This window comes from Gobius niger (genome assembly GCF_951799975.1).
Source record: "Gobius niger genome assembly, chromosome: 1".
Taxonomy (NCBI): Eukaryota; Metazoa; Chordata; class Actinopteri; order Gobiiformes; family Gobiidae; genus Gobius; species Gobius niger.
The window spans coordinates 1079878-1097273 of record NC_136852.1 but is presented as its reverse complement, the minus strand read 5'-3'; the positions used below and the strand labels follow the sequence as shown (position 1 = coordinate 1097273).

The 17396-nt window shown below is 38.1% G+C and overlaps 1 protein-coding gene across 2 annotated transcripts in view; it reads right to left on the bottom strand.

The window, feature by feature from the left end:
* dgkd (diacylglycerol kinase delta) overlaps positions 1–17396 on the bottom strand; it is a 71715-nt gene that overhangs the window by 37941 nt on the left and 16378 nt on the right. For both annotated transcript variants that reach the window (XM_079569275.1, XM_079569276.1), the window contains exons 7-12: positions 15348–15473; positions 15097–15199; positions 13379–13541; positions 3156–3264; positions 2456–2595; positions 8–92 (exon numbers count right to left, since the gene is read on the bottom strand). In XM_079569275.1, coding sequence (XP_079425401.1) covers positions 8–92; positions 2456–2595; positions 3156–3264; positions 13379–13541; positions 15097–15199; positions 15348–15473 — 726 coding nt within the window. The remainder of the gene's footprint in view (positions 1–7; positions 93–2455; positions 2596–3155; positions 3265–13378; positions 13542–15096; positions 15200–15347; positions 15474–17396) is intronic.

Here is a 17396-nt window from a genome sequence, read left to right as displayed (position 1 = left end):
ACGGCACCTCCGAGTCCTCGCTGCAGTCCTCCGTCACCGTGGAGGCCGAGTGTTGCCGCGGTAACTTGGTCTCGTAGACCATGATGCTCCACCTGTGGGCGGACAGAGCGGTTACAGGTGTTTCTTCTTCTACGGCGTCAGCGCTTCCATCACGATCCGTCACTGAGACTCGAACTAAAGACCATCGTCTAAAGTGTTTCTCAGAACATTGTTCCTAAAGCTGCCAGGAGGGGGAGCTGTTTCCCCTGCACTTCATTCTTACTCTTTCATTCTTACAGACAAATAAAGCCTTAAGTCTGTTTATACTTTAAACATTTATCCTTTTTTATCATTATGGTCCCTGTGGTCAGGTGGTCCCTGTGGTCAGGTGGTCTCTGTGGTCAGGTGGTCCCTGTGGTCAGGTGGTCTCTGTGGTCAGGTGGTACCTGTGGTCAGGTGGTCCCTGTGGTCAGGTGGTCCCTGTGGTCAGGTGGTACCTGTGGTCAGTGGTCTCTGTGGTCAGGTGGTCTCTGTGGTCAGGTGGTCTCTGTGGTCAGGTGGTCAGGTGGTCCCTGTGGTCAGGTGGTCTCTGTGGTCAGGTGGTCTCTGTGGTCAGGTGGTCTCTGTGGTCAGGTGGTACCTGTGGTCAGGTGGTCTCTGTGGTCAGGTGGTCTCTGTGGTCAGGTGGTCCCTGTGGTCAGGTGGTCCCTGTGGTCAGTGGTCTCTGTGGTCAGGTGGTCCCTGTGGTCAGGTGGTACCTGTGGTCAGTGGTCTCTGTGGTCAGGTGGTCCCTGTGGTCAGGTGGTCTCTGTGGTCAGGTGGTACCTGTGGTCAGGTGGTATCTGTGGTCAGGTGGTCTCTGTGGTCGGTGGTCTCTGTGGTCAGGTGGTCTCTGTGGTCAGTGGTACCTGTGGTCAGGTGGTCTCTGTGGTCAGGTGGTCTCTGTGGTCAGTGGTACCTGTGGTCAGGTGGTCTCTGTGGTCAGTGGTACCTGTGGTCAGGTGGTACCTGTGGTCAGGTGGTCTCTGTGGTCAGGTGGTCTCTGTGGTCAGGTGGTACCTGTGGTCAGTGGTCTCTGTGGTCAGGTGGTCCCTGTGGTCAGGTGGTCTCTGTGGTCAGGTGGTCTCTGTGGTCAGGTGGTACCTGTGGTCAGGTGGTCTCTGTGGTCAGGTGGTACCTGTGGTCAGTGGTCTCTGTGGTCAGGTGGTCTCTGTGGTCAGTGGTACCTGTGGTCAGGTGGTCCCTGTGGTCAGGTGGTCCCTGTGGTCAGGTGGTCTCTGTGGTCAGGTGGTCTCTGTGGTCAGGTGGTCTCTGTGGTCAGGTGGTCTCTGTGGTCAGATGGTCTCTGTGGTCAGGTGGTCTCTGTGGTCAGATGGTCTCTGTGGTCAGGTGGTCTCTGTGGTCAGGTGGTCTCTGTGGTCAGGTGGTCTCTGTGGTCAGTGGTACCTGTGGTCAGGTGGTCTCTGTGGTCAGGTGGTACCTGTGGTCAGGTGGTACCTGTGGTCAGGTGGTACCTGTGGTCAGTGGTCTCTGTGGTCAGGTGGTCTCTGTGGTCAGTGGTACCTGTGGTCAGGTGGTCCCTGTGGTCAGGTGGTCTCTGTGGTCAGGTGGTCTCTGTGGTCAGATGGTCTCTGTGGTCAGGTGGTCTCTGTGGTCAGGTGGTCCCTGTGGTCAGGTGGTCTCTGTGGTCAGGTGGTCTCTGTGGTCAGTGGTCTCTGTGGTCAGGTGGTCTCTGTGGTCAGATGGTCTCTGTGGTCAGGTGGTCTCTGTGGTCAGGTGGTCTCTGTGGTCAGGTGGTCTTTGTGGTCAGGTGGTCTCTGTGGTCAGGTGGTCTCTGTGGTCAGTGGTACCTGTGGTCAGGTGGTCTCTGTGGTCAGATGGTCTCTGTGGTCAGATGGTCCCTGTGGTCAGGTGGTCTCTGTGGTCAGGTGGTCTCTGTGGTCAGGTGGTCCCTGTGGTCAGGTGGTACCTGTGGTCAGGTGGTCAGGTGGTCTCTGTGGTCAGGTGGTCTCTGTGGTCAGGTGGTCTCTGTGGTCAGGTGGTCTCTGTGGTCAGGTGGTCTCTGTGGTCAGGTGGTCCCTGTGGTCAGGTGGTACCTGTGGTCAGGTGGTCAGGTGGTCTCTGTGGTCAGGTGGTCCCTGTGGTCAGGTGGTACCTGTGGTCAGGTGGTCTCTGTGGTCAGGTGGTCTCTGTGGTCAGGTGGTCCCTGTGGTCAGGTGGTCTCTGTGGTCAGGTGGTCCCTGTGGTCAGGTGGTCTCTGTGGTCAGGTGGTCAGGTGGTCTCTGTGGTCAGGTGGTCAGGTGGTCTCTGTGGTCAGGTGGTCCCTGTGGTCAGGTGGTACCTGTGGTCAGGTGGTCTCTGTGGTCAGGTGGTCTCTGTGGTCAGGTGGTCCCTGTGGTCAGGTGGTCTCTGTGGTCAGGTGGTCAGGTGGTCTCTGTGGTCAGGTGGTCAGGTGGTCTCTGTGGTCAGGTGGTACCTGTCTAACATCTTGGTGCTAGCTCGCTCCAGTTTCTCCAGGATCTGTGGGAGCTGCGTGTCGTCGTCACAGGCGGCGCCCCAGCCCAGAACCCTCGCCAGGTCGTTCCCCGTGCCCAGAGGCAGCACGCCCAGCTGGCACTGAGGAGAGAGAGTATATATATATATATATATACTATATACTATATACATGTGTTAGAGGCAGCACGCCCAGCTGGCACTGAGGGAGAATATATATACATATATATACTATATACTATATATATATACTATATACATGTGTTAGAGGCAGCACGCCCAGCTGGCACTGAGGAGAGAGAGTATATATATATATATATATATACTATATACTATATACATGTGCCCAGAGGCAGCACGCCCAGCTGGCACTGAGGAGAGAGAGAGTATATATACTATATACTATATACATACTATATACTATATACATGAGCCCAGCTGGCACTGAGAGAATATACATATATACTATATACTATATACATGTGTTAGAGGCAGCACGCCCAGCTGGCACTGAGAGAGAAGATATATATATATATATATATACTATATACTATATATATATACTATATACTATATACATGTGTCCAGCTATTTCAAAATGAAGCTTTTGTTTGTATTTGAAATGAGTTTAAAGCAAAGAGACTCAGGGGGACGAGGAAAGACGGGGGGTCTTTTCTCCTCACCTGCTTGTGGAGCATGAGGGAGTCGATCTCAGACAGGACCCAGCCGACGCTGCCGTCTCCTCCACAGACCAGGATCCTGAAGGTGTCGAAGCGCTGGAACAGCCTCAGCCTGGACCACACACACAAACATCTCAGTGTCTTCACACACAAACATCTCAGTCTCCTCACACACAAACATCTCAGTGTCTTCACACACAAACATCTCAGTCTCTTCACACAAACATCTCAGTCTCCTCACACACAAACATCTCAGTCTCTTCACACACAAACATCTCAGTCTCTTCACACACAAACATCTCAGTCTCTTCACACACAAACATCTCAGTCTCTTCACACACAAACATCTCAGTCTCTTCACACACAAACATCTCAGACTCTTCACACACAAACATCTCAGTCTCCTCACACACAAACATCTCAGTCTCCTCACACACAAACATCTCAGTCTCTTCACACACAAACATCTCAGTCTCTTCAAACACAAACATCTCAGTCTCTTCACACAAACATCTCAGTCTCTTCACACACAAACATCTCAGTCTCTTCACACAAACATCTCAGTCTCTTCACACACAAACATCTCAGTCTCTTCACACACAAACATCTCAGTCTCTTCACACAAACATCTCAGTCTCTTCACACACAAACATCTCAGTCTCTTCACACACAAACATCTCAGTCTCTTCACACAAACATCTCAGTCTCTTCACACACAAACATCTCAGTCTCTTCACACACACAAATGACAAAAACTCAACAAAAAAAAGACAAAAATTCGAGAAAAAAATGACAAAAAAATCAAGAAAAAAATGACAAAAAATCGAGAAAAAAATGACAAAAAAAATCGAGAAAAAAATGACAAAAATTAGAGAAAAAAATGACAAAAATTCGAGAAAAAAATGACAAAAAAATTAACAAAAAAATGACAAAAATTAGAGAAAAAAATGACAAAAATCGAGAAAAAAATGACAAAAAAATTAACAAAAAAATGACAAAAATTAGAGAAAAAATGACAAAAATTAGAGAAAAAATGACAAAAATCGAGAAAAAAATGACCAAAAAATTAACAAAAAAATGACAAAAAAATCAACAAAAAAATGACAAAAGAACGAGAAAAAAATGACAAAAATTCAACAAAAAATGACAAAAATTAGACAAAAAAATGACAAACATCTCAGTCTCCTCACACAAACATCTCAGTCTCTTCACACACAAACATCTCAGTCTCTTCACACACAAACATCTCAGTCTCCTCACACACAAACATCTCAGTCTCTTCACACAAACATCTCAGTCTCCTCACACACAAACATCTCAGACTCTTCACACACAAACATCTCAGTCTCTTCACACACAAACATCTCAGTCTCTTCACACACAAACATCTCAGTCTCTTCACACACAAACATCTCAGTCTCTTCACACACAAACATCTCAGTCTCTTCACACAAACATCTCAGTCTCTTCACACACAAACATCTCAGTCTCTTCACACAAACATCTCAGTCTCTTCACACAAACATCTCAGTCTCTTCACACACAAACATCTCAGTCTCTTCACACACACAAATGACAAAAACTCAACAAAAAAAAGACAAAAATTCGAGAAAAAAATGACAAAAAAATCAAGAAAAAAATGACAAAAAATCGAGAAAAAAATGACAAAAAAAATCGAGAAAAAAATGACAAAAATTAGAGAAAAAAATGACAAAAATTCGAGAAAAAAATGACAAAAAAATTAACAAAAAAATGACAAAAATTAGAGAAAAAATGACAAAAATTAGAGAAAAAATGACAAAAATCGAGAAAAAAATGACCAAAAAATTAACAAAAAAATGACAAAAAAATCAACAAAAAAATGACAAAAGAACGAGAAAAAAATGACAAAAATTCAACAAAAAATGACAAAAATTAGACAAAAAAATGACAAACATCTCAGTCTCCTCACACAAACATCTCAGTCTCTTCACACACAAACATCTCAGTCTCTTCACACACAAACATCTCAGTCTCCTCACACACAAACATCTCAGTCTCTTCACACAAACATCTCAGTCTCTTCACACACAAACATCTCAGACTCTTCACACACAAACATCTCAGTCTCTTCACACAAACATCTCAGTCTCTTCACACACAAACATCTCAGACTCTTCACACACAAACATCTCAGTCTCTTCACACACAAACATCTCAGTCTCTTCACACACACAAATGACAAAAACTCAACAAAAAAATGACAAAAATTCGAGAAAAAAATGACAAAAATCGAGAAAAAAATGACAAAAAATCGAGAAAAAAATGACAAAAAATCGAGAAAAAAATGACACAAATTCAACAAAAAATGACAAAAATTAGACAAAAAAATGACAAACATCTCAGTCTCTTCACACACAAACATCTCAGTCTCTTCACACACAAACATCTCAGTCTCTTCACACACAAACATCTCAGTCTCTTCACACACAAACATCTCAGTCTCTTCACACAAACATCTCAGTCTCTTCACACACAAACATCTCAGTCTCTTCACACACACAAATGACAAAAACTCAACAAAAAAATGACAAAAAATTCGAGAAAAAAACTGACAAAAAATCGAGAAAAAAATGACAAAAACTTTAGAAAAAATGACAAAAAATTCGAGAAAAAAATGACAAAAAATCAACAAAAAAATGACAAAAAATCAACAAAAAAATGATAAAAATTAGAGAAAAAAATGACAAAAAATCAACAAAAAAATGACAAAAAATAGAGAAAAAAATGACAAAAAATCAACAAAAAAATGACAAAAATCAAGAAAAAATGACAAAAATTCGAGAAAAAATGACAAAAATTCGAGAAAAAAATGACAAAAATTCGAGAAAAAAATGACAAAAAAATTAACAAAAAAATGACAAAAATCGAGAAAAAAATGACAAAAAATCGAGAAAAAAATGACAAAAAATCGAGAAAAAAATGACAAAAATTAGAGAAAAAAATGACAAAAAATCAACAAAAAAATGACAAAAATCAAGAAAAAATGACAAAAATTCGAGAAAAAATGACAAAAATTCGAGAAAAAAATGACAAAAAAATTAACAAAAAAATGACAAAAATCGAGAAAAAAATGACAAAAAATCGAGAAAAAAATGACAAAAAATCGAGAAAAAAATGACAAAAATTCAACAAAAAATGACAAAAATTAGACAAAAAAATGACAAACATCTCAGTCTCTTCACACAAACATCTCAGTCTCTTCACACACAAACATCTCAGTCTCTTCACACAAACATCTCAGTCTCTTCACACAAACATCTCAGTCTCTTCACACACAAACATCTCAGACTCTTCACACACAAACATCTCAGTCTCTTCACACAAACATCTCAGTCTCTTCACACAAACATCTCAGTCTCTTCACACACAAACATCTCAGTCTCTTCACACACAAACATCTCAGTCTCTTCACACACACAAATGACAAAAACTCAACAAAAAAATGACAAAAATTCGAGAAAAAAATGACAAAAAATTCGAGAAAAAACTGACAAAAAATTCGAGAAAAAAACTGACAAAAAATCGAGAAAAAAATGACAAAAAATCGAGAAAAAAATGACAAAAATTCAACAAAAAATGACAAAAATTAGACAAAAAAATGACAAACATCTCAGTCTCTTCACACAAACATCTCAGTCTCTTCACACACAAACATCTCAGTCTCTTCACACAAACATCTCAGTCTCTTCACACAAACATCTCAGTCTCTTCACACAAACATCTCAGTCTCTTCACACAAACATCTCAGTCTCTTCACACAAACATCTCAGACTCTTCACACACAAACATCTCAGTCTCTTCACACACAAACATCTCAGTCTCTTCACACACAAACATCTCAGTCTCTTCACACAAACATCTCAGTCTCTTCACACACAAACATCTCAGTCTCTTCACACACACAAATGACAAAAACTCAACAAAAAAATGACAAAAATTCGAGAAAAAAATGACAAAAAATTCGAGAAAAAAACTGACAAAAAATCGAGAAAAAAATGACAAAAACTTTAGAAAAAATGACAAAAAATTCGAGAAAAAAATGACAAAAAATCAACAAAAAAATGACAAAAAATCAACAAAAAAATGATAAAAATTAGAGAAAAAAATGACAAAAAATCAACAAAAAAATGACAAAAATTAGAGAAAAAAATGACAAAAAATCAACAAAAAAATGACAAAAATCAAGAAAAAATGACAAAAATTCGAGAAAAAATGACAAAAATTCGAGAAAAAAATGACAAAAATTCGAGAAAAAAATGACAAAAAAATTAACAAAAAAATGACAAAAATCGAGAAAAAAATGACAAAAAATCGAGAAAAAAATTACAAAAAATCGAGAAAAAAATGACAAAAATTCAACAAAAAATGACAAAAATTAGACAAAAAAATGACAAACATCTCAGTCTCTTCACACACAAACATCTCAGTCTCTTCACACAAACATCTCAGTCTCTTCACACAAACATCTCAGTCTCTTCACACACAAACATCTCAGTCTCTTCACACACAAACATCTCAGACTCTTCACACAAACATCTCAGACTCTTCACACAAACATCTCAGTCTCTTCACACAAACATCTCAGTCTCTTCACACACAAACATCTCAGTCTCTTCAAACACAAACATCTCAGTCTCTTCACACACAAACATCTCAGTCTCTTCACACACAAACATCTCAGTCTCTTCACACACAAACATCTCAGTCTCTTCACACACAAACATCTCAGTCTCTTCACACACAAACATCTCAGTCTCTTCACACACAAACATCTCAGTCTCTTCACACACAAACATCTCAGTCTCCTCACACAAACATCTCAGTCTCCTCACACACAAACATCTCAGTCTCCTCACACACAAACATCTCAGACTCTTCACACACAAACATCTCAGTCTCTTCACACAAACATCTCAGACTCTTCACACAAACATCTCAGTCTCTTCACACAAACATCTCAGTCTCTTCACACACAAACATCTCAGTCTCTTCAAACACAAACATCTCAGTCTCTTCACACACAAACATCTCAGTCTCTTCACACACAAACATCTCAGTCTCTTCACACACAAACATCTCAGTCTCTTCACACACAAACATCTCAGTCTCTTCACACACAAACATCTCAGTCTCTTCACACACACATCTCAGTCTCTTCACACAAACATCTCAGTCTCTTCACACAAACATCTCAGTCTCTTCACACACAAACATCTCAGTCTCTTCACACACAAACATCTCAGTCTCTTCACACACAAACATCTCAGTCTCTTCACACAAACATCTCAGTCTCTTCACACACAAACATCTCAGTCTCTTCACACACACAAATGACAAAAACTCAACAAAAAAATGACAAAAAATTCGAGAAAAAAACTGACAAAAAATCGAGAAAAAAATGACAAAAACTTTAGAAAAAATGACAAAAAATTCGAGAAAAAAATGACAAAAAATCAACAAAAAAATGACAAAAAATCAACAAAAAAATGATAAAAATTAGAGAAAAAAATGACAAAAAATCAACAAAAAAATGACAAAAAATAGAGAAAAAAATGACAAAAAATCAACAAAAAAATGACAAAAATCAAGAAAAAATGACAAAAATTCGAGAAAAAATGACAAAAATTCGAGAAAAAAATGACAAAAATTCGAGAAAAAAATGACAAAAAAATTAACAAAAAAATGACAAAAATCGAGAAAAAAATGACAAAAAATCGAGAAAAAAATGACAAAAAATCGAGAAAAAAATGACAAAAATTAGAGAAAAAAATGACAAAAAATCAACAAAAAAATGACAAAAATCAAGAAAAAATGACAAAAATTCGAGAAAAAATGACAAAAATTCGAGAAAAAAATGACAAAAAAATTAACAAAAAAATGACAAAAATCGAGAAAAAAATGACAAAAAATCGAGAAAAAAATGACAAAAAATCGAGAAAAAAATGACAAAAATTCAACAAAAAATGACAAAAATTAGACAAAAAAATGACAAAAATTCGAGAAAAAAATGACAAAAAATTCGAGAAAAAACTGACAAAAAATTCGAGAAAAAAACTGACAAAAAATCGAGAAAAAAATGACAAAAAATCGAGAAAAAAATGACAAAAATTCAACAAAAAATGACAAAAATTAGACAAAAAAATGACAAACATCTCAGTCTCTTCACACAAACATCTCAGTCTCTTCACACACAAACATCTCAGTCTCTTCACACAAACATCTCAGTCTCTTCACACAAACATCTCAGTCTCTTCACACAAACATCTCAGACTCTTCACACACAAACATCTCAGTCTCTTCACACACAAACATCTCAGTCTCTTCACACACAAACATCTCAGTCTCTTCACACAAACATCTCAGTCTCTTCACACACAAACATCTCAGTCTCTTCACACACACAAATGACAAAAACTCAACAAAAAAATGACAAAAATTCGAGAAAAAAATGACAAAAAATTCGAGAAAAAAACTGACAAAAAATCGAGAAAAAAATGACAAAAACTTTAGAAAAAATGACAAAAAATTCGAGAAAAAAATGACAAAAAATCAACAAAAAAATGACAAAAAATCAACAAAAAAATGATAAAAATTAGAGAAAAAAATGACAAAAAATCAACAAAAAAATGACAAAAATTAGAGAAAAAAATGACAAAAAATCAACAAAAAAATGACAAAAATCAAGAAAAAATGACAAAAATTCGAGAAAAAATGACAAAAATTCGAGAAAAAAATGACAAAAATTCGAGAAAAAAATGACAAAAAAATTAACAAAAAAATGACAAAAATCGAGAAAAAAATGACAAAAAATCGAGAAAAAAATTACAAAAAATCGAGAAAAAAATGACAAAAATTCAACAAAAAATGACAAAAATTAGACAAAAAAATGACAAACATCTCAGTCTCTTCACACACAAACATCTCAGTCTCTTCACACAAACATCTCAGTCTCTTCACACAAACATCTCAGTCTCTTCACACACAAACATCTCAGTCTCTTCACACACAAACATCTCAGACTCTTCACACAAACATCTCAGACTCTTCACACAAACATCTCAGTCTCTTCACACAAACATCTCAGTCTCTTCACACACAAACATCTCAGTCTCTTCAAACACAAACATCTCAGTCTCTTCACACACAAACATCTCAGTCTCTTCACACACAAACATCTCAGTCTCTTCACACACAAACATCTCAGTCTCTTCACACACAAACATCTCAGTCTCTTCACACACAAACATCTCAGTCTCTTCACACACAAACATCTCAGTCTCTTCACACACAAACATCTCAGTCTCTTCACACAAACATCTCAGTCTCTTCACACACAAACATCTCAGTCTCCTCACACACAAACATCTCAGACTCCACACACACAAACATCTCAGTCTCTTCACACACAAACATCTCAGTCTCTTCACACAAACATCTCAGTCTCCTCACACACAAACATCTCAGTCTCCTCACACACAAACATCTCAGACTCCTCACACACAAACATCTCAGACTCTTCACACAAACATCTCAGTCTCTTCACACACAAACATCTCAGTCTCTTCACACAAACATCTCAGTCTCCTCACACACAAACATCTCAGTCTCTTCACACACAAACATCTCAGTCTCTTCACACAAACATCTCAGTCTCTTCACACACAAACATCTCAGACTCTTCACACACACAAATGACAAAAATTAGAGAAAAAAATGACAAACATTCGAGAAAAAAATGACAAAAATTCTAGAAAAAAATGACAAAAATCGAGAAAAAAATGACAAAAAATCAAGAAAAAAATGACCAAAATTAGAGAAAAAAATGACAAAAACTTTAGAAAAATGACATAAAATTCGAGAAAAAAATGACAAAAATTCGAGAAAAAAATGAGAAAAATTCAACAAAAAAAGACAAAAAATCGACAAAAAAAGACAAAAAATCGACAAAAAAATGACAAAAAATCAACAAAAAAATGACAAAAAAATTAACAAAAAATGACAAAAATCGAGAAAAAAATGACAAAAAATCGAGAAAAAAACTACAAAAATTCAACAAAAAATGACAAAAATTAGACAAAAAAATGACAAACATCTCAGTCTCTTCACACACAAACATCTCAGTCTCTTCACACAAACATCTCAGTCTCCTCACACACAAACATCTCAGTTTCTTCACACAAACATCTCAGTCTCTTCACACACAAACATCTCAGACTCTTCACACACAAACATCTCAGTCTCCTCACACAAACATCTCAGTCTCTTCACACACAAACATCTCAGACTCTTCACACACAAACATCTCAGTCTCCTCACACAAACATCTCAGTCTCCTCACACAAACATCTCAGTCTCTTCACACACAAACATCTCAGTCTCTTCACACAAACATCTCAGTCTCTTCACACAAACATCTCAGTCTCTTCACACAAACATCTCAGTCTCTTCACACAAACATCTCAGTCTCTTCACACAAACATCTCAGTCTCCTCACACACAAACATCTCAGTCTCTTCACACACAAACATCTCAGTCTCTTCACACAAACATCTCAGTCTCTTCACACACAAACATCTCAGACTCTTCACACACAAACATCTCAGTCTCCTCACACACAAACATCTCAGTCTCCTCACACACAAACATCTCAGTCTCCTCACACACAAACATCTCAGTCTCCTCACACACAAACATCTCAGTCTCCTCACACACAAACATCTCAGTCTCTTCACACACAAATGACAAAAAATCAACAAAAATGTGACAAAAATTCGAGAAAAAAATGACAAAAAAATCGAGAAAAAAATGACAAAAAAATCGAGAAAAAAATGACAAAAATTCGACAAAAAAATGAAAAAAAAATCAACAAAAAAATGACAAAAATTAGAGAAAAAAATGAAAAAAAAAAAAAAAAAATGACAAAAAAATTAACAAAAAAATGACAAAAATCAAGAAAAAATGACAAAAAATCGAGAAAAAAATGACAAAAAAAATAACAAAAAAATGACAAAAAAATTAACAAAAAATGACAAAAAAATCGAGAAAAAAATGACAAAAAACCAAGAAAAAAATGACAAAAATTAGAGAAAAAAATGACAAAAAATCAACAAAAAAATGACAAAAATCAAGAAAAAATGACAAAAATTAGAGAAAAAAATGTCAAAAAATCTACAAAAAAATGACAAAAAAATTAACAAAAAAATGACAAAAAATCGAGAAAAAAATGACAAAAAATCTAGAAAAAAATGACAAAAATTCAACAAAAAATGACAAAAATTAGACAAAAAAATGACAAACATCTCAGTCTCCTCACACACAAACATCTCAGTCTCTTCACACACAAACATCTCAGTCTCTTCACACACAAACATCTCAGTCTCTTCACACACAAACATCTCAGTTTCTTCACACACAAACATCTCAGTCTCCTCACACACAAACATCTCAGTCTCTTCACACACAAACATCTGTTTCTTCACACACAAACATCTCAGTCTCTTCACACACAAACATCTCAGTCTCCTCACACACAAACATCTCAGTTTCTTCACACACAAACATCTCAGTCTCCTCACACACAAACATCTCAGTTTCTTCACACACAAACATCTCAGTCTCTTCACACAAACATCTCAGTCTCCTCACACACAAACATCTCAGTCTCCTCACACACAAACATCTCAGTCTCTTCACACACAAACATCTCAGTCTCTTCACACAAACATCTCAGTCTCTTCACACAAACATCTCAGTCTCTTCACACACAAACATCTCAGTCTCTTCACACAAACATCTCAGTCTCTTCACACACAAACATCTCAGTCTCTTCACACACAAACATCTCAGTCTCTTCACACACAAACATCTCAGTCTCTTCACACAAACATCTCAGTCTCTCCTCACACACAAACATCTCAGTCTCTTCACACACAAACATCTCAGTCTCTTCACACACAAACATCTCAGTCTCTTCACACACAAACATCTCAGACTCTTCACACAAACATCTCAGTCTCTCCTCACACACAAACATCTCAGTCTCTTCACACACAAACATCTCAGTCTCCTCACACACAAACATCTCAGTCTCTTCACACACAAACATCTCAGTCTCCTCACACACAAACATCTCAGTCTCCTCAGTGACGGTGGGAAAGAGGAACCAGGGTCTCCTGAAGCCCTACCCGAGGTGTGGTCCTCCGTTCATCAGGTCGAACACCTGCGCCGGGTTCAGGAGCTGCTTGAAGCGTCGGAGAAACTTCACTCCCTGGTTGTCTCCACTTTTGGAGTTGACGAAGACGAGGAGCGGGCTGGTGCAGGAGGGCGGGCACGACGCCTTCCAGAAACCTGCGGAGAATCAGCTACTAGTCAATAAACCCACGGTCTACATAAAGCATCCCTTTAACACGGTCTACATAAAGCATCCCTTTAACACCGTCTACATAAAGCATCCCTTTAACACCGTCTACATAAAGCATCCCTTTAACACCGTCTACATAAAGCATCCCTTTAACACCGTCTACATAAAGCATCACTTTAACACCGTCTACATAAAGCATCCCTTTAACACTGTCTACATAAAGCATCCCTTTAACACTGTCTACATAAAGCATCCCTTTATCACTGTCTACATAAAGCATCCCTTTAACACTGTCTACATAAAGCATCCCTTTAACACCGTCTACATAAAGCATCCCTTTAACACTGTCTACATAAAGCATCCCTTTAACACCGTCTACATAAAGCATCCCTTTAACACTGTCTACATAAAGCATCCCTTTAACACTGTCTACATAAAGCATCCCTTTATCACTGTCTACATAAAGCATCCCTTTAACACTGTCTACATAAAGCATCCCTTTAACACCGTCTACATAAAGCATCCCTTTAACACTGTCTACATAAAGCATCCCTTTAACACTGTCTACATAAAGCATCCCTTTAACACCGTCTACATAAAGCATCCCTTTAACACCGTCTACATAAAGCATCACTTTAACAACGATCACACACTGAGCCGGGCAGGTTTATTACTCACACTTCATGTACAATTTGCCGTAGCCGATTGCTTAGCACCCGGAGCTACCTAGCTTCTTAGCAGCTCTAGCACCAGCTCCAATAATGGATCTTGTGGAATTAAGTATTTTACACTAAAAACGTCAATAAAGCCGTAACCACATAAAGCAGCCTTGAAGATTATCACACACTGGGTCGGGATTGCAGACTTTTTTTTATCAACAATGACGCCGATTGCACATGCTAACCAGGCTAACCTAGACTAGCCATCGTCCAACGGCATCGCCCTTTTATCAAGCGGGGAGACCATGGGGGGGGCCATAGGACATGGCAGAGGCAAAGAGGCACGAGTTTGTACGAACGGCAACAACATCCGGATTTTCAAAGTAAAATAGGGCTGACGTCTATGATCACGGATCTTAAAAACTCAGAATTCCGAGTTTAAATCTCGAAATTACGAGTTTTAAAACTCGTAATTTCGAGATATAAACTCAAAATTTTGTGTTTTAAACACAAAATTATGAGTTTATATCTCGTAATTTCGACTTCCTGTTGGGCTTTTATTTTTTAACATCAGACATCAGTTACATTTCCCCAATTATTTACACCCCTCCCCCCAATTTTATTTTTTTTCTCCCATTTTCTTCCACCTTTATTTCACATTTCCCCCCCCTTTTTTTTTCTATTTTCTTCCAAAAATGTTTCCATATTTATTCGAAGTTCCCTCCCTATTTTCCCCCATGTTTTTCCCTAAAGTTTCCAGATTTCTTGACATGAACCTCGATGTTGGGACCAGAGGAACTCCAGTAAAACCAGTGTGTGTGTGTGGCCCTGTGGCTCAGTGGTTAGGCCGCAGCACACATGCAGCGGTGGTGCGTTCACTGACCGTCGGAGTCAATGCTGTTCAGAGCCGTGGGAGGAATCACCGACACTTTACACTGACCCAGGGGACACTTCAGGGACAGCTGCTCCTTACAGCCCGAGTGCACCTGAACGCAGCACGAGCACATGTTAGCCACACACCGGCACCGGGAGGGCCCACCCGGGGGGGGGGCCTCACCCGGGGGGGGCCTCGCCCGGGGGGGCCTCACCCGGGGGGGGGCCTCACCCGGGGGGGGCCTCAGGGCTAATCCTCACCATGGCCTTGCACCACAGGCAGCGCAGGTCCTGCAGCCTCAGGACGGAGCCGCAGGTTTTATCGCAGACGCTGCATTTGGCCGAGACCGGCAGGTTTCCCTCCAGCCACTGGTGAGGCATCCACACCTGAGAGGAGGATAATACAGAGACAAAGAGTAAATAAAGGACTAAACGTGAGGCATCCACACCTGAGAGGGGGATAATACAGAGACAAAGAGTAAGGACTAAACGTGAGGCATCCACACCTGAGAGGAGGACAGATAATAGATTTTTGTCACTTTTTTGCTGGATTTTTGTCACTTTTTTGCTGGATTTTAGTTTTTTTTTTGCTGGATTTTTGTCACTTTGTTGCTGGATTTTAGTTTTTTTTTTTGCTGGATTTTTGTCACTTTTTTGCTGGACTTTTGTCTTTTTTGCTGGATTTTTGTCTTTTTTTGCTGGATTTTTGTCACTTTTTTGCTGGATTTTAGTTTTTTTTTTTGTTGGATTTTTGTCTTTTTTTTGCTGGATTTTAGTTTTGTTTTTTTGCTGGATTTTTGTCTTTTTTTGCTGGATTTTTGTCACTTTTTTGCTGGATTTTTGTCTTTTTTTTTGTTGGATTTTTGTCTTTTTTCCTGCTGGATTTTTGTCACTTTTTTGCTGGATTTTTGTCAGTTTTTGCTGGATTTTTGTCACTTTTTTGCTGGATTTTTGTCACTTTTTTGCTGGATTTTTGTCTTTTTTCTAATGGATTTTTTGAAACTTTTTTGCTGGATTTTTGTCACTTATTTGCTGGATTTTTGTCACTTTTTTGCTGGATTTTTGTTTGTTTTTTTTGCTGGATTTTTGTCTTTTTTTGCTGGATTTTTGTCTTTTTTCCTGCTGGATTTTTGTCTTTTTTCCTGCTGGATTTTTGTCACTTTTTTGCTGGATTTTTGTCTTTTTTTTGTTGGATTTTTGTCTGTTTTTTGCTGGATTTTTGTCTTTTTTTTGTTGGATTTTTGTCTGTTTTTTGCTGGATTTTTGTCTTTTTTTTTGTTGAATTTTTTTCTTTTTTTTGCTGGATTTTAGTTTTGTTTTTTTGCTGGATTTTTGTCTTTTTTTGCTGGATTTTTGTCTTTTTTCCTGCTGGATTTTTGTCACTTTTTTGCTGGATTTTTGTCAGTTTTTGCTGGATTTTTGTCTTTTTTCCTGCTGGATTTTTGTCAGTTTTTGGTGGATTTTTGTCTTTTTTCTGATGGATTTTTTGTCACTTTTTTGCTGGATTTTTGTCACTTTTTTGCTGGATTTTTGTCACTTTTTTGCTGAATTTTTGTCTTTTTTCTGCTGGATTTTTGTCTTTTTTTTGGTGGATTTTTGTCTTTTTTTGCTGGATTTTTGTCTTTTTTTGCTGGATTTTTGTCTTTTTTTCTGCTGGATTTTTGTCTTTTTTTTGCTGGATTTTTGTCACTTTTTTGCTGGATTTTTGTCTTTTTTCCTGCTGGATTTTTGTCACTTTTTTGCTGGATTTTTGTCACTTTTTTGCTGGATTTTTGTCTTTTTTCCTGCTGGATTTTTGTCTTTTTTTCTGCTGGATTTTTGTCTTTTTTTTGCTGGATTTTTGACATTTTTTTGCTGGATTTTTGACATTTTTTTGCTGGATTTTTGTCTTTTTTTCTGCTGGATTTTTGTCTTTTTTTCTGCTGGATTTTTGTCTTTTTTTCTGCTGGATTTTTGTCTTTTTTTGCTGGATTTTTGTCTTTTTTTTGCTGGATTTTTGTCTTTTTTTCTGCTGGATTTTTGTCTTTTTTTTTGCTGGATTTTTGTCTTTTTTTCTGCTGGATTTTTGTCTTTTTTTTGCTGGATTTTTGTCACTTTTTTGCTGGATTTTTGTCTTTTTTCCTGCTGGATTTTTGTCACTTTTTTGCTGGATTTTTGTCACTTTTTTGCTGGATTTTTGTCTTTTTTCCTGCTGGATTTTTGTCTTTTTTTCTGCTGGATTTTTGTCTTTTTTTTGCTGGATTTTTGACATTTTTTTGCTGGATTTTTGTCTTTTCTGCTGGATTTATGTCACTTTTTTGCTGGATTTTT